A 15,675-nucleotide genomic window follows, 5' to 3' on the forward strand; every position below is an offset into this window, starting at 1 on the left:
GATTCCAGAGAAATTTTTTTCACCAGACAAAAAAACTATATTTTTATATATATATATATATATATATATATATATATATATATCTATATATCTATATATATATATATCTATATATCTATATATCTATATATCTATATATCTATATATCTATATATCTATATATCTATATATCTATATATCTATATATATATATATATCACTTGATCATTACCTGTTACGTTCACTCCCTCTGGGGCACCTGGCATTGGCCACTGTTGGTAGACAGGATACTGGGCTAGATGGACCATTGGTCTGACCCAGTACAGCCGTTCTTATGTAATTAGAGCACCTGAAGCCAGTCATCTGATAAAAAACCCTGCTTCAATCAGACAGCTGGATTTGTTGAAGCAGAGTGGTTTGGTGTCGGAGCGGAAAGCAGTTTGGAGAGTTGTGGCGGGCCAGAAGACCAAGACCGTAGGTAAAGGGAAACCCGGCTTGTGTAGAGCAGAGAGACTCTACAGACACAAGGGGTTGGGAGAAACTTGGCCCAAGCAGAGAGAGGGCAGGAAGCCCCACAAGCTGAAGGGCCAGAGAGGGAAGTAGCCCAGGGGAAGGAATCGCTAGTTCAAGTGGTTCACTGCTATCCCTAGGGCCCCTGGGCTGGGACCCGGAGTAGAGGGTGGGCTCAGGTCACTCCCTCTCCACTCCCCTTTTCTGGGATACTAGTGGGACAGCTGATACCCCAGTTCAGGGGTGAGAAACGGTGCCCTGAACCCCCACAAGAGGAGAAAGCGTGGGACCCATCATAATAGTGCCGGCAATTTGCCACAATATATATATACACACACAGTATAAGTTTTAAACAAACAATTTAAGACTGTACACAGCAATGATGATTGTGAAGCTTGGTTGAGGTGGTGAAGTTAGAGGGTGGAAGAGGGTGGGATATTTCCCAGGGAATGCCTTACTGCTAAACGATAAACTAGCATTCGGCTGAGCCCTCAAGGGTTAACACACTGTTGTTAATGTAGCCTCACACTCTACAATGCAGCATGAATGGAGAGAGGGGAGACAGCATGGCAGACAGAGACAGAGACCCACACCCTGTTTGTGGGAGAGAGAGACAGAGAGATGCGCATTGCCCCTTTAAGTACGCTGACACCTCTCTGAGTACATTGACTTTAAAAAGATCGGGAATTTGAGACAGCAGCTTCAGCCAGCAAGTTCCCTCCGTCCTGAGCCCTGTTGTGTCCATCCCCACCCCCCATGGAGATAAGGTATATGAGATAGGGGTACAGGAGTGTGGGGGGGAGGGGGACACCCTGACATTAGCCCACCTCTTCCCCCCTCCCCTGCACAGCAAGCAGGAGGCTCCTGGGAGCAGCTCCAAGGCAGAGGGCAGGAGCAGCACATGGCAGTGGGGGGAGGGACAGCTGAACTGCCAGCAATTGGTAGCCTGCTGGGCGGCTGCTGCACAGGGAACTTAGGGGAGAGGGGAACGGATGGGGGGGCTGCAGGTCCACCCTGGTTCCAAGCCCCCACCAGCTAGCTGCAATGGGCTGCTCTTCCTGCAAGCAGTGGACAAAGCAGGCGGCTGCCAAACAACGTTATAAGGGAGCATTGCACAACTTTAAACGAGCATGTTCCCTAATTGATCAGCAACGTAACAACAAAACAACGTTAACTGGGATGACTTTAAGTAGAGGAGTTACTGTACAGACTTCCATTGGAAAATCCACACCCCAACGCAACACAGTTATACCGACAATCTCTTGTGAGGACAGTCCTATGTCAGAGGGAGAGCTTCTCCCATCAACACAGCTATCACTTCTTGGGGAGGTGGATTAACTGTGCTGATGGGAGAGCTCTCTCCCGTCAGTGCAGAGTGTCTTCATTAAAATGCTACCACGGCGTAGCTGTGCCAATGCAGCATTTTAAGCGTAGACTTTCCCTAAAACAGGTATACAGCACAGCTGAAAACTGTCAAATCTTGCAGATTTTTCCCCTCTTTAACAAGTATTCTTTACAAGAAAAGGCTGTCTCACTTTTTATATGTATTCCTTATACTAGTCAATTTCTTCCATATTTTACTTTTGTGTGCTGGATGATTAGTCCTCTAGATATGCTGTTCTGGCTGTATAACGAGCACTTTTTAAAAAAAACCTTCTGCAGAAAAAGGAATAGTTTATTAAAATGTATGCACTATGAAAACAGAGATCCAGAACCAACTCACTAAATTTAACATATCAGACAATTCATTTGAATTCCATCATATCTGGTCCCAAGGCTGGTTGAAAAAGGAGGAGGAATGGTGTCAGGCTGACAGCTGGCTGTAAAACTGCCAAAGAAATCAATTAAATGAGTCCTTAATATGCCCCATATGAATTAGGGTGTTTCCCAGAAGGAGGGACTAGAAGAGCTGACCCCAAACAGATGGAACTAAGGCTAGAAGAAGAAGACACTTATATAATGTGGCATGAACAAGTTACCAAGGCAAACATTATCTCATTACACAGATCTTTGGCACATTGATCTATAAGGCTAAGTTCTGCCCTTGGGTGCACACAATTTCCATTTAAGACATGTGAATCCAAGGGCAGAAACTGGCCTATAATAAGCTTTCATGCCTAAATAAGTTTTATGCTGGATCCTTAACTGTAGCAGTGCCAGTTACTTTTGTAGAGAGAAAGGTCAAATGTATTGTTGGGTCAGGGAGGGAAGGAAAGACACTCAGGATACATCTATACTGAAATAAAAAACCCGCAGTCAAACCCCACCCCCCACCCCGCTCCCCAAAGTCTCAGAGCCCGAATCAACTGACTCAAGTTTACAGGGCTAAAAATTGTAGTGTAGTGGGTTGGAGCCTGGGCTCTGAGACTCCCTCTCTCTAGGGGTTTCAAAGCCCAGGCGCTAACCTCAGCCCCACTTTGAACGTCTACACTGCAATTTTTAGCCTTGCAGCCTGAGTCCCCTAAGCCCGAGTCAGCTGACCCAAGCCAGCCATGGCTGTGCCCTGGGTATTTTATTGCAGTGTAGACGTACCTTAAGGAGCACTAGGATAAAAGGCATGTTAGCTAATGTTTTAAGCTAACCCGTTTTAAAATTCTAGTTCAGACAGGGTTAACTATATTTTAACATTTGTTAGCCAGCCAAGGTGGACCCAAAGTGAGAGGCTGGGTTATGACACAAACAACTACCGCAAGTTAAAACGCAACTTACTCTGTCTATATTAGTTTTTAAAACATGTTAGTTAAACCACTTTAGCTAACACATTTTAAAAATAAATTATTTATCTTAGAGTGGACAAGCCCTTACACCAAGAAAATGTGGCAGGCTTAAAATAGCAGCTGATCAATGGCTTGAAGACACCACTGTATCTCCCAGACGAAACAAAAGGGTAGAAAAGGAGACTGCAGGAGGATGGGGAATACTACCAAAATGTCAAAGAAGGAAGACACCTATTATGTCAGTTGTTTTATCCCCTCCTTCTGCTTCTTTTACCCTTACCTGCTGTAGGTTTGTTAATGTTACATATATTTTTTAGAGTGATAAGGTGGGTGACGTAATATATTTTATTGGACTAACTTCTCATGGTGGAAGAGAGAAGCTTTCGAGCTATACAGAGCTCTTCTCCAGGTCAAAAGAAGAGTTCTGTATAGCTCGAAAGCTTCTCTCTTCCACCAACAGAAATTGGTCCAATAAAAGTAGCAAAGAGTCCTGTGGCACCTTATAGACTAACAGACGTTTTGGAGCATGAGCTTTCATGGGTGAATACCCACTTCGTCGTCCGACGAAGTGGGTATTCACCCACGAAAGCTCATGCTCCAAAACGTCTGTTAGTCTATAAGGTGCCACAGGACTCTTTGCTGCTTTTACAGATCCAGACTAACACGGCTACCCCTCTGATACTTGGTCCAATAAAATATATTATCCCAACCACCCTGGCTCTCTCATATCCTAAGACCAACATGATTACAACAACAGTACATTTTCAGGTCTTTCTCCAGTCTACTTTTAAATGTCCCTAGTGATGGAGCTTCCACAATTCCCTTGGGAAACTATTTTACAGTCTAGCTATTTTTCTGAAATGGAAATTCAGTCAAGGTATCTTTAAGACCTGTTTATCATACCAATAAAACTCCAGCACACAGGAAGACTGAATAAGGGCTTCCATACCTAAACACTCAATTTGGTACATTATACCTCCTCATATACTCTCCATTAAGTCTTGATTCAGCAAAATTACAGATCTGGCTGAGGAAGCCAATGTTTTGAGGCTTCTGTTGCTGTGCACAGCAAGAAAATTGGATGTAATTTTTATTTTTTATTTTGTTTTCGCTGATCTGTGCCCTTCTGTGTAATTTTAAAATTGGGTGGAGGACTGATTCAAATGCACAGAAACCTTGCGTACCTTCATCATCCTGGCTTACTGACTGCCATACGCTTTCAGATATATCTGACACAGCAGCAGGCCACTCCAACTCCTCTGTGGAACAATAAGATTCAAACGGTTCACTCTCATATTGCCTGCAGGCTTCCTCCTCCTCCTCCTCCTCACTGAAGGATTCAAATGTATCCTCAAAATAGTCTGAAAGAGTAGTGCTGCAACTCTGGCCTGATTCCATCTACTCCTCTTCAAAGCACCGAGTATTCAATCCAGCTGGTCACCAAAGTAGAATACTAAAAATAATAATAAAAAGAAAAACCCATAACAGATTTGGTAACACATGGCTCTTAGAAAGATTCAGCTGGACTACTGCTCTGTAAATCATCAGTGCAATTTACTCAGTCAAGTTGCAAATAGCTGTTACAGACTTGTGTGTGTACGTGCGTGCATGTGTGTGTGTGTGCGCGTGCAAGGTATAGGTCAACTTCAAAATATGAGTCTGAAATAGTTATTTCATGAATTTGCAATATATCAAAATTTAAGTGATTTTATTTTAACATCATTGCAGAGGTACATACCCTATAACCTACAACTGCAGATAAGTACAGCTCATTACATCAGCCATAACTGTACTAAATGTGGCTTATCACTGTAGTTGCTCACAAAAGATTAAACTATATACTTGAAGTCTATTGATATCAAAACTACCATAAGACAATATCATTTAATTTCTAAAAATGTGCAGAACCAGACAATTTGTCAAATTAGCTGAATTTCTATTTTTTTATACTTTTCACAGATTTACGAATAGACTTAGGCTAAGTTATGGATTCCTTACTTAAGCAAAATTCCCACTCAAGTCAATGGACATTTTGCCTGAGTAAAAACAGACCACCGCATTTTACCAACCTTATTCATAGGAGAGCTATTCCTGGAGTAATGTACTACTCAATGTAAACAAGGTTGTAGCCCTAAGTAAGGAATTCAGGCTATCACCATTTATGATGACTGCCTTCTATAGCAGAATTTTTGATAGCTCAGCTTTCATAACAGGACTTTAAAAAGAAACCATGCAACTGTGGTATTAAGAATTAATGTTAAGAATTTACACTAAATTGTGGGTAATATTTTTTCATATGAATATGAAAAAAAATGACCAAGAAATTGAAATTATGTGGATTGTTATCCCTCTGACTGGCCACTCAGAAATACAAAACGTCCTTATACTACTCAGCTTTATGTTTTGAAAATTAGAAAGAAAACAAAGACATCAACTGCTTGGTATACTTAAATTAATGGGGATTTATTCCAAATCTGAAAAAAGAAAATGAACAAACAAAAAAACCAACCCAAAAACCCAAACTGCGGGAAGAAAACAATACTCACATACATAACTGGTCATTAATACATTTTAAAGCATCAAATGTGCTTACTTTATCCTCTTTCATTAGGATTATGTCTTAACTATCATTTCCTCCATTCTAATCATGGAAACGCTCTGCTCAATTTAGGTACTGTTATAGCACAGCTAACAGGGAATTAGAAGCAGCCTGATCAGAGTTTTTTGTATGCCTACAAATGTCTTCACATGATTAAGTACTTACAGGTACCCTTCCTTCCCTAGTCTTTAATTTAGGTTGTTTAATAAAATATTAATCCCACATTTCTTGAGTAATAAAAACTGCCATCTATTTTAGATCCAATCTGCATTTCTTGTTCATTCATGTAAAACAGATCAGTTCCAAACTTCAAATGCCCAAGTCAAATAAAAAAAAAATGCCAATCTCTATCTAAATACAGCTCAACCTCTTATTGAAAAAAGATTATAATTTAACAAAACAATTGTTCCTTGGAAAGAAAGTCATTATTTTTCTTTATCTGAGGCTAAAGATTCTGAGGACAGGTACTCCCATGTTAAAAATGATTTATTCTGTGAACAAAGTCTTTATAATGATGGCAACATTTAAAAACAGATTCACAAAAAATAACTCCTGTAAAGGAAGAATGCTGGAATGAAGGACTAAGGCCCTAATCCGGCAAATATGCAGGTGCTTAAATGTTAATCAAGAGTAGTCCCACTGAGTACTCAAAATATATACTGGAGCAAGATTTTCATGAATAAGGAAATAGTGGGTAGGTCACTATCCTAGTGGAAGGATAAAATAAGCAAGATCAAGTTTTTAAAATGTATCCATGGCCAATTATGTATATACATGCTGTTTTCTTCTGATAGTTTGTTTTTTTGAAGTCACCAGGACTATTCAGGTGCTTGAAGTTTTGCACTAGCATTCGTCTTTACAGGATCAGGGCCTACACTTCAACTCTACACATACAAACATTAAGTTGGTACAATAAGAGAGTAAAACATGGATATACAACTAACACAGTGACACACAACTAATTAGAATGCTTGAGTTTGCAGTACATACATAAGGTGAAATCCTGGCTCCATTAAAACCAATGGGTGCCACTGACTTCAGCTGAGACAGGATTTCACCCAGATTATTTAACTTTGCATTCAGACATGCATGTAACTGCCATCTTTGACCTCAATGGAAATTTTCCCTGCATAAGGACTGCACGATCAGACCCCACACAATCAACAGCTACTCTTTTTCCCATTGATATAATTATAAAACTAAAGTGATCTTAGCTGAATACGCACCCTCCCAATGCCACAAAGCAAAAGTTTGCAACACAGAGATTTAATTTCCAAATTATATGTTGCATTCAATGTTCTAAGTATACTCCTAAATTTCAGCTAACATTGATCTGTGTATAGTGGTGAACAGAAGACCAGAACACAAAGGGCTTGAACTTGTTCTCACTGAAGCTAATGGCAGAACTCCCATTGAGTTCCAAAGCGCAGGATCAGGGCAAAAAAAAAAAAAAGATCTATTATAGTTGGCTGAATTGTGTGACACATTAATCTGAACCTTGTCCATATACAGGCATTTGTCATTTCTAACCAGAAATATATTTGTAAATCCATTTTATAGGCTTGCAACATGACCCATATAGGTACAAGATCAGAAACTTAACACCTCTCTAAAAGTGTTACCTCTGTCAATGTTATCATGTACCTTGAACAGTTTATGTAAAAAAAAAAAAGTTATGGGAACTGTGTATTGATAACATCACCTATGGCATTTTGTTTGAGACAAGCTGGGTAATAATCTTTGTGCTGTAAAACCTCTGAGATTCTTTCATCTGTCCTCAATCTTAAATATACAGTTACAACATACATAAGAAAATATCTGACCTGACACCAAGTCACATCCATGTATTCGCTAATATCATCAGCTTGCCAAAGTAAACATATATGAGTCTATCTAATTAAACAAACCCTACGTATCACTAAGGGCCAAATTCTGCCACTTGGGAACTCACTGACTTAAATGGCATTGCACTGGTTTATGTATCCCTGAAGATCTGATCAATAATAGCTGCGGCTCCTGTTCTCCCAGGCTTCAGAACACAAATGTCCATCTCCTGCAGCCATGTCTGTCTTTATTTCTACTGTCAATTCTGAATGAGCTAATAATGCAAAAATAGTTCTAAACCCATAGATAATAAATTCCTGAGATACTGTCCCCAATCATATTTTAGCAGTCAAGACAGTTCTTATATTAACTCAATATGGGACTCTTGAAAGTTCATATGGCAAGAAACATCTTTCCCTAAACTCTAAATGTTATTTTAATTTTGTTGAAATATTTTGTTTGCTTCTTTTTTAAATTAAAAATCAGCAGAGAATTAGCATGATCTAGGTGTGAGGATTTGTTGGACTTAACCATGGATCTGCAGAGCATCAGGTGGGCAGTGCTTCCATGCTGCTAATAGGCAGACTCAACAATGCTACTGTCAGTGCCCCATACATCCTGGAAGACCAATCTTTGCAGGGAAGTACCACCAATGGTAGAGATGACTAGCAGCTCCGCCTGTCACCTCTGATTGGCCCAGACCTACTATTTAGGCCTGGAGGAAATACCAAGAAATAGTCTGTGCATCAAGGCAAATCTCTGATCTGCTGCTGAGATAAACTCCCTTGTTCCTGCCTCCTCAGCCAGCTCTCTGATTCCTGGCTATTGACTCCAACTGGACCCTTGGCTCTGGATCCTGGCTACTGATTCTGGCTTGACCCCTCAGGCCTGACAGCACATGGCTCTAACCATTGGCCATGACTTCCCACACCCTGGCTCCTGACACTAGGTCCCAATCCACAAATCCCAGATTTACATCCCTAAATTTGAGGTTTATGCACCTTAGTCCCAGTTTTAAGCTCTACTGCGATCTCCAAAACTCTTGCCAAACCTTGCAGATACCTAAATTCACTCAACACCTAAGTTTCTCCCTCTGGACATGCATGCTGCTGCCTTACTTGTGGTGTCCGGAAGCCTATCTCCTGCCTAAGCCCCAGAGAAATCTGTTGGGATATGTAAGGGTTAAAGCAGAAAACTGGCAAACTGCTGGTGAACAGAGATGGCATTAGGGAGTAAAGGCATGGGCAAGCACCGCTTCTGTGCTTGACAGATAAAGTGAAGGCATCTTTCTGTGTCTGGTATATTTAGGGCTACCCCTCTCCCCTCACTTTTCCTTGTTAAGGGTTTGATAAGGCTGAAGCTGCCTGAAGAATGTGGGGATCAAAAGGATGCCTTTTTGGGTAAAGTAGTATCATCTCCTTCTCCCTTTCTTTCCCAGCTGCACAGGCGAGTTTGGGGGTCATGGCCCCTTTCTCCCTTCCCTGCAAACTGCTGATCCAAAGAGTTCATGACCGCAATTATAGCAGAAAAGTATATCTTCAAGTAAAATTTATCGGTAGAATATGTTAATGAGGTAAATAGTAATCAGAGGCAGGGATAATTATATTCAGTATAGTGTTATCAATATTTATTGTATGGGTGTTCATATTACTCCATAAGGGTTTTGGGGGTGTTGTAATAAATGTAGGAATTTACATACTAATGTAGATAAAAAGAGTACGATGTAACTAATCTAGTGCTTACTGGACAATTGGGTCCAGGGGAACAAGTACCGCAATACAGAAGCCCATCTACTCAAATCTGCCTGTGGGTCAGCCTGGTCTTCTTCCAACAAAATCCACTAACTGGGGAAGTAAGGATTTGAAGAGGGGTTTCCTACCTCTTAGGTGAGTACTCTAACCACTGCCTATATGGTATTCTGATGTGGGCACTCCCTCAATCTCTCCTATTGACACTGTTCCAATGTCTCTAAAGAAAGAGAGAGTGGTTAAGGGGGACTAGGGACTGGACTTTAGTCTCCCATTTCCCATTTGAGTGCCCTCACTTCTAGGCTACAGAGTCAATCTCTCTCTGCCCCAGTGACTGTTCCACTGTAGATAAATACTTAAATAGTCATTAGCCCAGAGAGAAAGAGAGTGAGACTGCCTCTGGGTATAGCTACACTGCAATAAAAAACTCAAGGCATCACATCCCAGAACTGAGGTCAATTGACTAGAGCTGCAGGGCTAAAAATAGCCGTATAGACATTTGGGCTCAGGTTGGAATCCAGACTCTGAGACGCTCCCCTCTCATGGGGTTTCAGAGCCAAGGCTCCAACCAGAGTCCTTTGTGCCCATGTCAATTGACCCAGGCTCTGAGACTTGGTGCTGCAGATATTTTTATTGCAGTGTAGATGTATCCTCTGTAGCCTGGTGGGTAGGAAATCAAGGCACCTAACTCAAGCTTTGTGGATCACAGTGCTGTTCCTGTGACTTTCTAGGTGCCTAAAAGTTAGGCACCAAGATGCTGTCTGCTACATTGCCTAAGTCCCTGTGGATCTGGGCCCTACTGTCTAGAGCAGGATTCCTGGCTTCTATTTGCAGTTCAGTATGCTCGACTCACTGTGAGGTTGGTGAAAGCCAGATTTTCAAAGGTATTTAAGCACGTAAAGATGCAGTGGGATTTTCAGAAGTGCCAAGCAACTTAGGCACCAAACTAGTATTAATTTCAACTGGTGTTAGATATTTAATCTGTTTAGGTGCTTTTGAAAATCCCACTTAGGCACATAAATACCTTTTAATATATAGCCCTTATGGGCAGATTTTCAAAGATGCTCTATTTCAGCTCCAACTAACTTTGACAGAAACTGCCAGAACTCAACACCTCTGAAATTAAGCCCTAGGCTTTGGCCTGCCCATCTGTAAAATATCACATATGGAGGTTGTGAGGCTCAATTAAGGATGGTTTGTAATGTATTAAGCTTTAAGAGCTACTTATGGAAATACAAATTAGTGTTTCACAGCCTATTATCTACTGCATCTGTTAGTGGCTGCCATAATGATGAATAGGTTATGAAGGTAATAGGCTAGGGTCTCAATGTCAGATTGTAAAAGGGTTTCTATTTTGCTTTTAGGCTGGTTCAACAATCAAAAGAACTTTCTGATCTAAACTTCTAATATTAATAAACATTGATGTAATTCTTCTGCTTGTTACAGAAGCATTAATGCAGGATTGAAACTGGTTATTGAGTTCAAGGCCACGGGAGGATAACAATAAGAAATGCAAGCTGGGAGTCAATTAGTACTCTAACGCAAACACTTACCTAATATCTTGGTGTTAAGTGAAGCTTCAGTTACAGTAGGCATAGAAGGTAGAAGGGGAAGGAACTGGAGGAATTCAGCAAAATGATGGATTGGCTGAGCTGGAACCATTTCATAACATCAAATGTAACCAACATCACCTTGCCTTTACAATACAAAATGGTAAGTTACTAAACAAGTTGAATTAAGTATTAGCAGCAATCTTTCACACAAGGCTGGAATATACTGGAAAGCTAAAATTACAGCTAAATAGACTTCAGACCAAATTAGATGTGCTCCTACTACAGCAGGTCTTGTGTAAAATAATGAGGATGTGGGAGATATGTACTTGCTTTTGCAAACAGCAGGCTCAATTCTCTATTGAGGGTTTTGGGAGAGAGGAATCATCGAGGTGATATGGTTTGAAATGCTCTGTAGTAACTCCCTTGGCCAGCTACAGAAGTGGCAATAAAAGGTTGCTGTAACATGAGGCCAGAGAACATGGGAAGGATTCTAGAGGAAAAGAGGTGCTCTCTTCTCTCTTTGTAGGCAGTAATTCACACTCCAAATGGACCACCACATTCTCAAACTATTTAAAGCACTAGCAAGTAAAATCAGGGAAGAAACTATTCTCTATGTAGATTAGTGTTTGAAATAAAGAAAAAGAAACATTCAAAAACTTGTAATTCCTGTGCAGGAAGAATATTTTTTGTAAAGCTCTATCACAAAGTATAATACTATAATTGATATTTCTCATTTGGAAATTGATTTCACAACCACATGTTCTGAACTACAGCTATTCAGGAAACTTTTGATTTAATGTTTTTAATTGAAAAATATTGATTTGTTGAAATCAATTCTTTTTGCAGGAATGTACCAGCTTCAATGAAACACTCATCAGGAAAGGTTTTTCCCATCCAGGATGGAATTTAACCCCAGAATAGTCAATTGCCCAGTGATTGGGCTACTCACCTGGGATGTGGAAGACCCTAATTCAAATCTCTGCTCTGTGTAATTTAGATCAGGACTTGAACCCAGGCAGAGCAAGGATTTGAACAAGGATCTCCCACATACCAAATAAGTAGTCCCTTAACCAGTGAGCTATTAGCTAATGGGGGAATGAGGGTTTCTTGTTCTTGGTTTTTCACAAAAAGCTTCTAAATGTTTCAAGATCATTCCTTTGCAGAACAGGAAAACTGTTTACCACCCAGCACTATTCTGGACATCTTTTAGCAACACTTCTGTTGGCACTAGCATCAGGACCACTTGCAGTCTTAGCAGCAGTATGTTTCCAATGATGAACAAATGTCAGCAAATTAACTTGTGCAGTCATAGACTAAAGCTATGTCTACACTAGCACTTATGGCAGTATCACTTATGTCGCTCAGGTGTATGTTAAAAACCACCCCTCTGAGCGACATAGGTTACACTGACAGAAGCACCAGTGTGGACAACACTATCTCGGCGGGAGAAGCTCTTTTGCCAACATAGCTACTGCCACTTACTGGTGGTGGCTTAATTATGTCAATGGGAGAGCTCTCTCCCATATGCACAGAGGAGCTACATGAGCAATTGCACAGCTGTGCTGTTGTAAGCTCACTAGTGTGACATGGCCTAAGTGTGTTCTGCTTGCAAGGCATGTAACTTGTTAGATGGAAGGGAACAAAATTTACATCACTCATTTCAGTCTACTTCCTAACAATGGTCCATTTAGCCCAGTATCCTGTCTTCCAACAGTGGTTAGAGTCAGCTGCTTCAGAGGCAATGAATGGAACAGGGCTATTTATCAAGAGAGAGACTCCCCATGAGCTGCTGCTAGTCCCAGCTTCTGGCAGTCAGAGGCTTAGGAACACCCAGAGAGCATGGGGTTACATCCCTGATCATCTTAGCTAATAGCCACTGATGGACATAATCGCCATGAATTATCTAATTCTTTCTTTAACATACTTTTGACCATCACAACATCTCATAGCAACAAGTTGCATAGGTTGACTGTATGTTGTGTGAAATACTTCCTTATGTTTGTTTTAAACCTGCTGCCTATTAATTTCATTGGGTGACCTCTAGTTGTTGTGTTATGTGATGGGGTAAATAACACTTCCTTATTTACATTCTCCACACAATTCATGATTTTATAGACCTGCATCAGATCCCCCCTTACTTATCTCTTCTCTAAGCTGAATGGTCCCAGTCTTTTTAATCTCTCCTCCTACAGAAACTGTTTCATACCTCTAACCATTTTTGTTGGTTTTCTCTGTACTTTTTCCAATTCCAATATATCTTCTTTGAGATGGAGTGACCAGAATTGCACACAGTATTTAAGGTGTGGGCGTACCATGGATTTATATTGTGGCATTATGATATTTTCTGTCTTCTTATCTATCCCTCACCTAGTGGTTCCTAATATTGTTAACATTTTTGACTGCTCTCTCTTTTCCCTTGAGACTCTAGTAGTGATCACATCTTCTTTCAGAATACTCCCTAATTTTCTGGCAAAGGAAGGTTTTACAAAAATCACATTTTTGTTTATTAGGCTTATGTCACATAGAAATAAGAGGTAATCACAGAAGTTCACAAACACATGGAAAACTTGCAATTCACTGTGCATAAAGATATTCTTTTTAAAAAAAAAAAATGCAGAGGTACCATGTGGTGAGTTATGGAGGCCATAGTTTCTCCTTGTGTGATATTGGTGACATTGCACCTGGAATAGTGTGTACAATTCTAAACACCCCAATAGAAAAAAGACAGTGACAAAGAGCAGAGGAGGCTACTTGTGATCAGGACAGGGACGTGTCAGGATTTGGTAGTACGACCGTCAGGAATGGGGATGCTTTCTACTGGTTAAGTTGGTGTTCTAAGTTACGATCAAGAATATAATGGATTTAGGAGATGTTTAATGATAAACATTTCTGCAACACTTAGTACCCCAACCTGAATTATGGCTGCAGAACTGTTTGGCAGTGGGGAGGTGGTTGAGAGGCAACTACATTAGGCATTGTAAGAAGGTTTGGCAGCTGAGAATAAGGGGGAAAAATAGAGTTGGGGGGCATGTCATGTTTCCTTGACACCCCCATAATCTGTCAGATGTTTTCAAATATTTTTTCTCCTATGTGTGCAAGGGAAAACAACCCCTATATTTGCATGTAATAACAGCTACTAAATTGTCACTGAAAAATACATATTGGAGATCTATAATTCTGATTACTCAAATTCCACCTGTAGTTCTTATTAGAAATACAAAGGCAGCTATTAAAAGGAAAAGATAGTATATATTATGCACTGAAATGTTCATTCTCAGGGATCCTAGAGCAAACTATAAGGGGATTGCTTTCCTCATGACTGAAAATGCAGCTAACTCTGGTGGGGAATAGGGCAAATTATCCAGCATTTTAGAACATGAAGTGATCAGCACTGTACTCAATTGAAACTGAAGGGGAAATGCAGGGAGGCAGAATGCAGTAACTCAAAGTGGAAATAGATCAGGAATATATTGGTGTTACCATCCCAATTCTTCCTAAATGAGCTGAAGGATCTTTATATGGCATAAATATTCCTGAAAACTGGAGAAAAGCACAAAGAAAGCACTTTACTTGAGGAAAATACAGTGAAGTACAGCAAGGCTGAGGAGAGGAATTCTCAAGCTTAAGATAAACTTCAGGGCCTCCCACTCTATGTAACCAAGCAGCCTACATCCAGTTGCTGCAGAGTGCAGAAGAAATAATGAATGTGGCCTGCTGCTCCCATCCACTGCTGGACCTAGCCCAGCAGTGTGTACTCATGCTTTGCATTAATCCTCCGGTGCACATCCCATCTTGCTCACACCCCCTTCCATAGCAGCACTTCTAGGACACACTGAAGGACAATACCACAATGAACTGCCAAGTGCTAACACAATTTCCTGCAAGCTGGAGTGTTGCCTTGCCATTTTCTAAGCCAGGCTTGATCCCACAGGGCATGAGAGATGCAAAAGGCCAGCACGTATTGTGTCAAAGATCCAGCCAATGTTATTGCAAAGGCTCCTGCACTAAAATTCCCCCTTCTTCTAGCAGAGGAAGAGCCCCCAGAACCCGGGGAGGGAGTCTGTGCGTGCCCCCTCCCAGCACGGGGAGACCCCAGAACCTGGGGAGAGGTGCTGTGTCCCCGTCCCCCCCCCACAGCACGGAGAAACCCCAGAACCTGGGGAGGGGCTCTGTGTGGTCCCCCCCAGTATGGGCAGACCCCAGAACTAGGAGCGGCTCTGTGTACGCCCCCCACCCCGGAACACGGGGACACCTCAAACCGGGGAAGGGGCTTTGCGTCGCCCCCTCCCCCGCACGGGAGAGCCGCTCTGGAGGAACGAAACTCCGAACGGGGAAACCCGCGCCGCGCCTCACCTCCTCCTGCAGGCCGCTCCCGTTGCCCAGGCAGCCAGCCCGGCCTCTCTCCCCGCCCCGGGCGCGGTGGCGCCTCCCCTCGCTCCCCTCCCCAGAGCCCGCGCTTCGGTTCCGAGCGCGGCCCTCGGCTCTCTAGCTGCGCGGGGCGGGGGCCCGACTGGCTCCGCTGCAGCTACTGCTGCGGGGGAAGGGGGCCCGGACTCCGGGCCTGCCAGTGACGGACGGGGAAAGCGCCGGGGCTGCCTGGCTGGGCGCGGGCCGCCTGCCTCAGCTAATGAAGCTCAGCCTAGGGCTGACCCCTGCTAGCTCCGGGGCGGTAGAAGCCCCCAGGGCCGTGTCCACACATAAGAAGGGCCCTACTGGGTCAGACCAAAGGCCCATCAAGCCCAGTA

At 42.1% G+C, this 15,675-nt stretch overlaps 1 protein-coding gene across 4 annotated transcripts in view; it reads right to left on the reverse strand.

Annotated features, from left to right (window-relative positions):
- C9H8orf48 (chromosome 9 C8orf48 homolog) overlaps positions 1-11,068 on the reverse strand; it is a 203,734-nt gene extending 192,666 nt beyond the window's left edge. For all 4 annotated transcript variants that reach the window (XM_039489383.1, XM_039489382.1, XM_039489384.1 and 1 more), the window contains exons 1-2: positions 10,931-11,068; positions 4,391-4,659 (exon numbers count right to left, since the gene is read on the reverse strand). In XM_039489383.1, the coding sequence (XP_039345317.1) occupies positions 4,391-4,604 (214 nt within the window). In that variant the 5' untranslated portion in view covers positions 4,605-4,659; positions 10,931-11,068. The remainder of the gene's footprint in view (positions 1-4,390; positions 4,660-10,930) is intronic.
- Between the last annotated feature and the right edge of the window lie 4,607 nt (positions 11,069-15,675).

The sequence above is a fragment of the Mauremys reevesii genome, linkage group 9, assembly GCF_016161935.1.
Source record: "Mauremys reevesii isolate NIE-2019 linkage group 9, ASM1616193v1, whole genome shotgun sequence".
Lineage (NCBI taxonomy): Eukaryota > Metazoa > Chordata > Testudines > Geoemydidae > Mauremys > Mauremys reevesii.